At 41.2% G+C, this 12,079-nt stretch overlaps 1 protein-coding gene across 1 annotated transcript; it reads left to right on the plus strand.

The window, feature by feature from the left end:
- Positions 1-8,517: 8,517 nt before the first annotated feature.
- LOC147567339 (uncharacterized) lies at positions 8,518-11,201 on the plus strand. The gene is made up of 5 exons (XM_086653962.1): positions 8,518-8,750; positions 9,113-9,339; positions 9,430-9,511; positions 9,817-9,887; positions 10,729-11,201. The coding sequence occupies exons 2-5, from the start codon at positions 9,172-9,174 to the stop codon at positions 10,972-10,974; spliced, it is 567 nt and encodes a 188-aa protein (XP_086510088.1). The 5' UTR covers positions 8,518-8,750; positions 9,113-9,171; the 3' UTR covers positions 10,975-11,201.
- The last annotated feature ends 878 nt before the right edge of the window (positions 11,202-12,079 follow it).

Here is a 12,079-nt window from a genome sequence, read left to right on the forward strand (position 1 = left end):
CACCCCATTAGACCTGCTGGTCTACCAACGTAGACATACACACCTGGTGAAGTTGGTTCAACTCCCAGACCAAGGAGCATAAGGGCAGTTGCGGCTCCAGTAACTCGGTAGCATACAACATGCCCGCACCGAACCCCTCAGAGGGGAACAGGGAGTACCACATATTCTTATTTCCTCTGTCCATTATCTATTCTCTCCTCAGAACATTACTGACTTGGGCGTCGGAGGGTCGATGGCAATGCCATCGACCACCCTTTCTTCTTTTCTGTACAGGTTGATTATCCTACGGTAGACATGGGCAAGCTGGAAACAGAACACTCTTCTCCCACCTTGCAGCATCAGCAAGGATGACGACCTAAGCCCAGAACAAGCCTAGTCCGACCTGAGGGAGAGTAACACATGCCCTTACCTCCTTTACATAATTTTTCCTTTGTCGTCTCAGGACGATGCTAACTCGAGTTTCTGAAGGTCGATGGCGTTGCCATCGACCACCCATCATTCCAGTGTGCAGGCTGGCTATCTAACGGCAGACTTGGACAAGCTGGGGAAGGACGCCCTTCCCCCATCCTACGATGTCGACGAGGATAACAGGACAAGCATGGTCCAACACTTTGCCTAAGGGAGAGTAACACATACCTCTACCTCCTCTGGCTACCTTTTTTATAACATGTAAAAAACTCACTAACTCGAGTTTCCGAAGGTCGATGGCATTTGCCATCGACCACCCCTCTTGCAGCGTGCATGGTCGGCAATCTGATGGCGAATTTGGACAAGCTGGAAAAGGACAACCTTCTCCCATCCTACGACGCCAACGAAAATGACAGCCTAAGTCCAGAGCAAACTAACTCTACACTTAGGCTGGGGGGACAATAGATGGCAAGACAGTGTTCACACGGACAATTCGACACCTCTGCCCAGATGACGCTTCCCCGCCGTTGGCATGCATATCCCTGCCCAGGTCGGAGTAGTACAAAGCAAAATGCAGGGCACAACTTACCCTCTACTCAACAAGACATGCAACATCGATCAACGAGTCCACCAAAGACTAACAAAGTATGCGCAGCCGACGACTCAGGCTATCCTGATGTGTGTCTCTCCTTACCCCAGCCCTAGGCTGCCCTGGAGCACCACTCTTTGCCCTAAGGCTGCCCCAGAACACCACTGTTTGTCCTACTACATGCTTGTTGCACTTTTTATTGAATTACTGTACTCAATGATTACTAAATTCGCAAGTTATCAATAAAGCATAGTTAAAGCAACTCTAGCTTCATTTTTCAAAGTCTAGCATGCCCCATGGGCAACCAAAGATACTACAGCCCTCCGAAAGTCTAAGTTTAACACAAACTAACGACACAGTATTCCTGACATAGCCCCATGGGTAAGCAAAAGAAAGTAAATCTAACTACTGCTCAGTAGAAGAAGCTAGCCCAAGGGTAGCACAACTCAACGGGCACGACTATCCAACGCTCTAGCCCTAGCCTGAGCCTGCTCTGCCTCTTCGATCGCCCTATCCTCTGCCTCCTGTTGGTCAAGAAGCGCAATCGTGCTAGCCGTGTCCCACTCGCTTGCCTTTGAACTCTTCAGCAAGATGACCTCGCTCCTCGGCGAGACGACTCTGCTCCTCGGCGAGACGACTCTGCTCCTTAGCAAGGCGAGATTTCTCCTCAACGAGGAGATGTTTTGCATAGCATTTCTGCTTCCACTCGACAATTTGCTGGTCTTGAAGATCTCTAGCATAACCCATGCCAGGCAAAGCCTGCAACGGAAGCACATAGAAACACAATGTTAGATAACAAATCAATATGAGGAATGTTAAACACACCTGAGTAAGAATAAGGTACTCCTACCAAGGATCTGGTCTTGCCCTCGCGCCCAGCGGTAGCAAGGTCCTACCCTAGCTAACACGCCAACTACAAGCCTAGCATGATTTTACACTGTAGTTACACATTTTCTGCCTAGCGTGATTCTACCCCGCCACTACACATTCTCTGCCATGCATATGTTAAGTTCACCACACTAACATGACATGCAGAGAACATAATTTGGTCGAATCCTACGCCTACTACAAGAGTAAAACAAGGCAAACATATGGCTAACCTAGCCCACATAGTCATGGTAAGAAAATACTACCTTAACTCACATGAAAACTCCACGAGAAGTCAAGATCGGATGAATGACGTCGTCCGTCGCGTTGGCGAATCAACTGTCAAGTCGAACGAAAAATGTGGCAGCAAAACAATTTCAGGTAACTCTACAAATTTACGTGCCTAAAAAAAAAAAAAAAAAATCATGGCATGCTGCCTGGATTGGAATTCCTGCCCTGCGCCCAGCAGCAGGGCAGGAAGCTCCTGCCCCGCGCGCCAGCAGCATGGCAGGAAGCTCCTGCCCCGCGCGCCAGCAGCATGGCAGGAAGCTCCTGCCCCGCGCGCCATCAGCAGGGCAGGAAGCTCCTGCCCGCGCCCAGCAGCAGGGCAGGAAGCTCCTGCCCCTCGCCCAGCGGCAGGGCAGGGCACCCCTGCCCCGCGCGCCAAAGCAGGGCGGGCACCCCTGCCCCGCGCGCCAAAGCATGGCAGAAGCTCCTGCCCTGCCGCGACCTAACCCGGACACACCGCGTCAGCTCCTCTTCCTCCGGTCAACCCGACCATCTTCCCCCCCTGACTTGCCACGTCCCGAACATGGCTAACGCTCTGGCATCCGTCTCTCTCTATCAATTACGAGTCTCCTTGACTCGCTAGCCACCAGTTACGGTGCCGCTCCATCCGACTCATGCCAAAACGCTCCGGCGTACCACACGGGGGAACGAAACAACGATACAAAGCTTCCGGGCACGATCCTAATAGTTCCAGCTACAACTACTCCCTAAGTCAGCCACTCGCTTACTCAGGGAGTGGGGGACAAACTGTATTGGCAAAAAACAGCATTGGGCCTTCCTTATGCGCCCACCCTCATGTAACATATGAGGGGTGCCTTCAGTAGCCTCTACGGTCTAGCAAGGAAGCCCACCGAAAGCCCAACACGCCTCGCAAGCCCAGAAATTCTAAGCAGGCCTACCCAAGCCCACACTCCTGGCATGCCGAGATAAAGTCTGCCATGACGATCCACCCACACTCCAGCTAGTTGTGCGTACACGTGGCCAAATTGTTAGAGATTGAGTCAGTCCAATCCTAGCATTCTGCTACACGTTGGGGTCATGGCAGAAGACCGAGTCTTGCGCTACTTTAAAGGAGTGGTGGACTATTTCTACTGGCAACGAACAGGCTAGGGCAACGGGTATCGTAAGGCTACCCTTCTCTCTCAAGAGATCAACGGCCACGGAAGCAGTCTAGCGTGATCCTACTATTGCGGATCCAACAACCCTGCGCCCCCAAGAGCGGTTACTATCCTCTACACCCTATAAATAGAGGAAGCCTAACTCTTGGAAAGGGTTCAGACTCTCACTCGAAAACTACTTACTTATTCTCTACTTAGCACTCCAGAAGCTCTACTCCGATCACCTCACTCACTCTATACTAAGCTCCGGCTACGAATCACCTACCCCGACGACCTCTGGTCTAAAGCTAGCCTAAGGCAGAGATTCCGGTTAGAAGCTTCCACGAAACCACATCGGAACTTGCTAGAGGCTTCTCATTTCTCTCATTCTCCGTTAGTCTATCCTTCTGTGAGCAGAAGACTACCCTTCCGCAAGCAGAGGTCTACCCTTCCGCAAGCAGAATCCTACTCTTCCATAACCAGAAGTCTACTCTGCCGATCAAGTAGTCCAGAAGCTACCACAACTCACCATTCCGTAGAACCGAGCTCCGGCCACTCTACGAGTCGTGCCACCCCGACGCTACAACGATTCTACCATCAATAGTAACTCTACCTTCGGTTTATTCCCTTTATTACATCGAACTAAGTTACTGACTTGACCGTCGGAGGGTCCTTGGCCGACACCATCTCCGGTGCCCCCTTGGACTTCACGGTTATGTTTCCCTTGTGTAGGTTTACAGGCTACTGGTACCCGTTTCTTCCCTGACGTTGGCCCGACAGTAGCTGTTCCCTTCTCTGACGTTTGCCTACCCGTCTACCCGGCTACCAGAACTGACCTTCTGCCCGTCAACCCGTCTATTTGAAGGCCCGAAGCCTAGTTGCTGGTGCCCACCCGACGATCCTTCTAACCGTGTGACTTTCTACCCGTCCACAGTAAGTGGATAAGAAAATCTGTTAGACTGTAAGACATTGGGAGACGTTTTCTTGAAGACTGTAATTTTATGTGGTGGATTGAGATCAAGTGTGTAAGTGGGTAAGAATCTATTAGACTGTAAGACATTGGGGGACGTTTTTCTTAAACATTGTAATTTTATGTGGTAGATTGAGATAAAGTGTGTACGCAGGTAAGGAATTTGTCAGACTGTGAGACATCAGGAGACGTTTTTCTTTAAGACTGTAATTTTATGTCTTTAAAATCTATCATAACTTGTAGAGTAAATCATATACTTCTTCAACACCTTATTTGTAATAAAACAATGAATTCTTACCCAGACTGATAAAGTTATCATAACTGGGATTCTGAATTTGAAGAATTAAAAAACCAACAAAATATGGCCACATTTATTCCCATCAATGACGATTGGCTATATCATTTATTAGATGAAGATGATGAATACCATTATAAGGGTTCAGTTCTTGGACATATAACGATTAATCGTGAAAGAGAAAAAGGGCACAAGCAAATCTGGAATGATTATTTCTCAGAATTTCCATCATTCAATGATTTTCAGTTCGGTTGACATTTTAGAATGGGGAAGAATATCTTCATATTGATTTCTAGTGCGGTCGAAGCGCATGATAAGCATTTTGTTCCATCCAGAGATGCAACAAAGAAATTTGGATTATCTTCTTTACAAAAAATGCAGTTGTTATGCGGATGTTAGCATATGGAATAACAATAGATGCAAAAGATGCAACAGATGATTATGTAAGAATTGGTGAATCAACTGCGACAAAATCTTTAAAAATATTGTGTCGTGCAATAGTCCAAATTTTTAGTAATGAATACCTCAGAACTCCTAATGCTAATGATACTGCAAGGCTCTTGCAAAAAGGAGAAGAATGAGGCTTTCCTAGCATATTGGATAGTCTTGATTGCATGCACTAGGTTTCAAAAATTGTCCTGCAGCTTGGACAGGATAATACACTGAACGTAGTGGACATCCAACTATAATTTTAGAGGCAGATGCCTCTACGATCTCTGGATATGACATGCATACTTTAGACTACCGGTTTTAACAACGACAGTAACGTGCTACAATCTTTTAGTTTATTTGCAGATTTAGCAGAAGGTAAAATTTCCACAGTAAAATATAATATCATGGAAAAGAATATGATACAGGAATTTATCTGACTAATGGCATATATCCAAAAAGGTCGCTTCTTGTTCAAATTATCCCCTAGCCTCAAGGTTTGAAGAAATAATATTTTGCACTGATGCAAGAAACATGTCACAAAGATATTGAACGTGCATTTAAAGTTCTTCAAGCTCGATTTGACACTATTAAGGATCCAACACAATTTTGGATAAAAATGGCCTCCGTGATATAATGTTTGCTTGCATTATAATGCATAACATGATTGTAGAGGACGAATATGACGATCGTACAATACCCAACATTTTCTCTGAAATTCCAACGATAGAAATTGCTGAAAATGAAGTAAAACGTTTCAAACGACTCTTATCTAGACACAAGTTAATTAAAGATAAGAAAAACTCATTTTGCACTACGAGATGCTCCGATTGATCATCTATGAGGAAAAAAAGGCAATGATGGACATTATTGATTCTTCAATAAGTTGTTCACTTGGGACTAATATTATTGTAATGTCTCGGAAAAACCGGAGTACACAAAATCGATCATCGGTGGAGATGATAATCGTAATAATCGATTATGTGTTATTAAGGGCATATATATATATATAAATATTTAAGGTAGTTTGTTTTCGAATATTTTAGTCAAATGTTTTATTTTCAGTTCTATCATAATATAATTAAGTAATTAAATTTTTTTTGGGACCAAACAAACAAAAAAGAAACACTAAGAGGATTAAGTGAAAGAAAAGAAAAGACTAAACCAAAATTAAAAATTAAGAAATGGAGGATTTAAAGAAAAAACAAAAGAACACATGACCCACTATCCCATCCCACCATTTTGGCGGGATGAACATCTGCCATATTTGGGGGCTCACTGTTCACGACCCTCTATAATGGCGTTATAGAGGACCATTGGGGGTGCTTAAAGTGGCAGAAGAAGAAAGCTTAAAGGAGCAGAAGAAGAAAGCTTAAGGAGGCAGCAAAAAGTTTTAGTTATGAAGATTATGGTGTTATTAAGTTAGGATATGATGATTGAGTTGTTGCTTGTAGGTTACCCATGACATGAGATCAGATGTTGAATAACATTTGCCTTAATTTTTCTGCTTTAAAATGTGTGTGGTGTTGGAAGGTAAGATAATACTAGTTAATCTTTGAGAAAATACTAACCCTCGCTAGATTCGGCGAAGGTTCAACGAAGAAAATCCTCCCTGGATCCGGTGAGGTTCGGATAGAGATGACCCTTGTAAGATCCAGAGAGGGTTCAAAATGAAATCCTTTCTAAGCGAGAAGGAGAAGGATAGAGAGAGCAACATAAAGAGAATGAGAGAGATAATAAAGGTTAATGTGATGGTAGTAGTGGTTGTGGTTGTTTTGGTGGTGGCTGATGGGGTTGGTGGTGGCGGTGGTTGCGGTCGGTGGTGAAAAAAAAAAGATGGAGATACAATGAATTTTTTTCCAATTTTGCAGGTCATTTTGTGTTATTTCAGAGGTTGGGTTCTCATTTTAGACTTGTTTTAAAGTCTGAAATAAATGGGCCTTTATTCAACACATTTAGATGTTAGGGTAATTTAGCCAGGAATTCAGATTTCTGACTAAAAGTTCTCTTCTTCTTACTAGGTTTTTTGGAGCCATTTACATATATCGACCCTAGGGGAGTGGCATTCTGATTGATACTATTTTCTTCACCATTACCAGGGATAGACAAATCAACATCTTCAGCCTTAACAATCGAAACAAGGTTAAAAACAGAGTTGGAAACAAAACACACAACTAAGAGAAAATTAATAGAGAGAATTAAAAAAAGAGACAAAATAGATCAAAACTGATTTAGAACACAGAGTCGGTTTCTACAAAAAAAAAACCCAGAGCGTTAGAAACATAGAAAAGAAGCAGAGTTACAAATAGAAAGTTATAATTAGAGAGTTACAGAAATAGAGAAAACTACAGTTGGAATCATTAGAAAAAAGAGAGATGGAAACTATGGGTTGGAAAAAATAGATATGGAGATTTAATAACAGAGAGAAGAAACTGAGAGTTACAATCATAAAGAGAACTACAGTTGGAGTCATTAGAAAAAATAGACACAACAACTAAGGATTAGAAAACAAAAAATAGAGATAAAAAAATGGCTAGAATAGAGAGATAGAAACAAAAAGAAATTGAAAGAAATTAAATTAGAAACAGAGAGTTGAAACAGATGATAAGAAATCGAGAGTTCAAACTGGGATTTAAAAAATAGAATAAGAACTAGAAAAATCAAAGAGTAAATCGAGTTATAAAGAAGTTCTGAAAAACAATCTAAGAAAGCTACTTAGAAAAAGAGAGTTCAAAATTTAAATCAAGAGTAAAAAAAAAAGAGTTTTGGAATCATAGAATCTAAAAATATTTAGAGAGATAAAATCGAGATATAAATTTGTTTTGAGAACATAAATCTAAGAAAGTTACTTAGAAATAGAGAGTCCAAAGTTTAAACCAAGTTTTTTGGGGGAAATATAGATCTAAAAATGAGTTATACAAAAGTTTCGAAAATATGGATCTAAAAAAGTTACTTAGAAACAAAGAGTTAAAAGTTCAAACCGAGATCTAAAAAAGTAGAAAAAGATTGCATAGTCCATCATCCTGACAAACTGAGTTCTTCTGTCAAAAGTTTAACCTCACAAAATAGAGGTTAGATTGTCGAAGATAAGACTCAAAACATAACTTACATTCAACTGAAGACATATCAATGATCTCTGAACAAGAAAATGGAAGTAAAAATGAAGGTTGGGCTAGAATGGTAAGGACCTAAGGTCGTTCTAGAATGGTAAGAACCTAAGGGCCTATAGAATGTGCAAAATGACTCGACTTTACACCTGGGCTTTGCTGGTGGATATAACACTCGGGTGGAGGTTTTTTCGATGAAAACCTAGTCCGCCTATTATCTGAAGGCGAGGCAAGTGGACAGTACCCACGTCGGACTTCAGGCAGGCTTTTCCCACCGGAACCAGGTGTTTTGGGCCAGTTTTCCGTCTCTTGGGTCAAATTCCACCTCTACCCACAACACACATTAAACTCCCGTGACGTCCAAACTCCCGTGACGTGACGTCCAAGTCACTAATAGTGACACGTAGGATCCAAAGTGTGCGCCATGCGCACAGGGAGTATATTAGTGAGGAAGCGGCCAAGCGTTAACGTCGTCTCGAGAAAAATGAATTTTGTGTTCCCGCCCTCATCGTCCTCTCAAATCAACCCCTCTGTCTTTTGCTTTTGTTTTTCTTCCCCCAATTCTTTATTCATTTCTTCTTTACCTTTTTCCATGGTTTAATGCTTTTTCCCTTCATCTCTCTCTCTCTATCTCTCTCTGGAAATAAGAGATTGTCCTTTGACTTCTGATCTTTTTGAGGGTTCATCTATTTGATTCCTGGTTAGTACACTTTCACTTCAAAGATTAAATTTTTAGGGTTATTGTTATCATTTTTGGTTAATATCATAGGGTTTCAGTTTGTTCTTATGAATTTGAAATTTCAGGTTTTTTTTTTGTAGATTGAATTTTCTTTTAGATGCTTTTTGAGCTACTAATTCTGTCATAATTTTTATTGTGTTATTAATTTGAAGCTTCCATCTTGTTTTAGATTTGATTACTGTTTCATTGGTTAACTTGTCTGTCATATGATTTAGGTTTAGGTTTCCGAATTAGGGTTTCAGTTCAAAATTAGGGTTTCTTATTAGTTTGTATCAAAACAAAAAAACCGGGCCGACTAATTGTGTTCTGATTTTCTTCTCCAGTTGCTGAACCTATTCTTGTAGGTTTTGTGTTCCTTTCTTAAAAAAAAAACGATTTGGGAATGCAAAACTCAAGATTAAACAAGAGGAAAAACAATGAAGATCTTGAACTAAGGCTAGGGTCATTAGCTAGAAACTATGGTAGGGACTTCCCAAATCTCATCACAATTGAAGATGATGAAAACGATGATGTGCTAATGTATTCTCGTTGTCCGAGGACTTCCTCTGAGGTATATCTGAAACTTCATCTGTAACTTTCCCCAAGTCTAACAAGTGCATAATAAAGTGTTCTTTTTTGTTGTTGTCCATCTGACGTACAGGCGATGCCATTGTTTCCTATTTCAAGTTCATGGATACCAGTCGTTACTGAAGAAGACTTGGAACTTAGGTTGGGATCAAGAGGTGATTTTACAAACATGTAAATTAATGTTGTGTTTTGTCCTTTTGTGTTAAATTTGTCATAGAACCATTGTAGTTCGATGGTTTTCGAAACACAACTGATCTTTGCCTTAGTCGCCTTGTTATTATTCAGTATCATCCTCTTTTGGATTATTTTGTTTCATACTAGCTAAGTGGCTAGAATGCATTTAATCAAAAAAAAGATTGGAGTCTCATCCTCTTTTGGATTATCTTTTTATCATCTCATGAGGCTTGTTTTCTTAGTGCGTTTTGCTTACTACTTAAAAACGTGATTGTGGTTACGCCAGCACAAAGTCGGGCTGCCGGAAGCCGTACTGAGTGGAGAGGAGAACCTTCACAGACTTGGAAATTCGCCAAGGTACGAAGAATTTCATTTAACCATATTCAGTAAGATATGCAAGATTCAACAAATGCTTTCCAGAGAATTTAAGAATTAAAAATACTTGATTTATTAAATTTTTTTTTTTGAAATGGTAAGATTCGAACTCTGGTCTCTCTAGTGCAGAAATATAAATGTGACCACGCAACCGGAGTGAGCTTCATACTTGCTTTACAAGTAGGATCCAAGATTATGTAAATTGTGCTTCCTGTACATTAAGCATTCATTAATATCTAAATTAGATGTCCCTTCTATAGCCCCAACTTGACGATAATGGCTGAAGATGATCACCACAAAATTTGATAGTTGACATCTGAGAAGGTTCAGGGTTGGTCTATTTATCAACTTTTATAGCCTGACTTCACCAAAACTCAAACCCTTAAACATTTGAACTCGTATAATGTCATTGATACAGTTCCATTTGTTTTATATTTTGTTATGTCCCAAACTTAAATAGGCAGCTTTTTCTTGTAAACGAGCTGCAGTTGTCCAAATGGAGAAAAGCGTAGTTCTGGTTTTGGAGATAATGATTTTGTCTTCATGCCGATCACCCCCATTCTGCCAAATAGGTAATCAAAAGGCAGTTGGGTTTTAACATCGAATGAGTAATTCACTACTTCAGTGTATCAACTTGTAAGCGAATTGTACTGCCCGTTTCACAGACTGGTTCGTCCATTTTTTTAATGGATTATTTATAGGTCGAAAGACTAGTTATTATCCTCGAAATATAGCAGGAAATTTTATATTTGTGGTCTTACTGGACTCGAAGTTGGATCAGAGATAGTTTTACTTGTGTACTGACATGGATGTGATGTTGCAGATGAAGTATTATGGGATGGCTTCTAGTAGCAGCAAAAAATACACGACAGAGGAAGATATTGTAAAGCTGAAATGCACGATATGCATGGATACAATGAGGGAGGAGACGTCGACACTATGTGGGCATGTATTTTGCAAATCTTGCATAACGAATGCCATTATGGTGCAGAATAGGTGTCCTGCCTGCCGAAAAGAAGTTTCTATGAACAATATTCACCGCATTTATCTTCCAGGAGCCACTTCTTGAACCCTGTGATCTTATATTGGTACAATTCATACTAACCACCCGAGATATACTCTCTCTCTCTTTTGAGGAAGATTTCATATTTCTTCTTTTCACAGTTCAGAGACTTGGTAAAGCTCTGAATTTTTCTTTTTTAGGTGTAGGTAAGTATAAACATACACAAATGTGTAGAAAGAAATAGAAATTGAGAAGCTGGAAGTTTGAAAGGAGAATACTCTGATTTTTATTCATGTTCTGGACACGCACATATATATACATAAACAAACAACCTAATATATAAAGATAGACAACTACCTAGTTAATAGAAAAAGATACATAACCACTAGGTCATCCCTAGGGATTAGGGGTGGGGATCGGGCGGGTATTGGTGCCCACGGGTAAAATTAGTTTGGGCTCGGGTTGGTCAGGTAGATTAGGGACTTAGCTGTTAGGGCTAACGGGTAAGTTGGGCGGGCACTTTGTAAAATACTCATGCCCATTGCTCACCCATACTCGTTAAGAGGATCGGGTATATCGGGGTCGGGCTAAGCATTGCCGATAGGTCACAAGCACTCTAATACCCTTTCATGCTTTAGGAACCGAGCATTTAACTCAACTTGATGTTGGTCTTTTGTCTTCTACTTTTTTATAGACCTTGGCAATAGATTTTTCGGGCGTAAATGACCAGTGTGGAGTGTGGGATTATGTAACTAAAGGAAATGAAGTTTTTTGTTTGTTAGTATAGTCGCACATTGGAAGTTCATAATAAATTTTCCAAGGGGGTTATGTTATAAAGCAACTACTGGACACTTGGTTTCCTTAGTTTCAAAAGCTTTTTGGGCTGCTAAGTCTAGTGAGACAATGGTTAGAAAATGTGCTTATTTGAGCTTACCCGTTCAAATATTAATGTAATTTTTATGGGCGCCCGTTGGCATGTATTGGTGGGAGCATGGGTATGCCTTTTCACGCAATCCCGCCCACTATATTTCGTTTGCCTGGATGCTCTATAAGAAGAAAATAGGTATTCCTTTCCCACCGAGAACAGAAACCACCAATTCACAAATTTCTAACCACAAACAAAAATTTAGTGAGCGACGCTAAATCTTTTTATCGGTTGCTTCTTTCGCGT

The sequence above is a fragment of the Eschscholzia californica genome, unplaced genomic scaffold, assembly GCF_041429995.1.
Source record: "Eschscholzia californica isolate CP2 unplaced genomic scaffold, dmEscCali1.0.p SCAF_1, whole genome shotgun sequence".
Taxonomy (NCBI): Eukaryota; Viridiplantae; Streptophyta; class Magnoliopsida; order Ranunculales; family Papaveraceae; genus Eschscholzia; species Eschscholzia californica.

What these genes read in the sequence shown, in the direction of transcription:
- LOC147567339 (XM_086653962.1), top strand. Translation starts at nt 9,172, where the DNA reads ATGCAAAACTCAAGATTAAACAAGAGGAAAAACAATGAAGATCTTGAA. An exon ending in GTCCGAGGACTTCCTCTGAG is followed by an intron (nt 9,340 to 9,429) that starts GTATATCTGAAA and finishes TCTGACGTACAG; the next exon opens with GCGATGCCATTGTTTCCTAT. An exon ending in AGACTTGGAAATTCGCCAAG is followed by an intron (nt 9,888 to 10,728) that starts GTACGAAGAATT and finishes GTGATGTTGCAG; the next exon opens with ATGAAGTATTATGGGATGGC.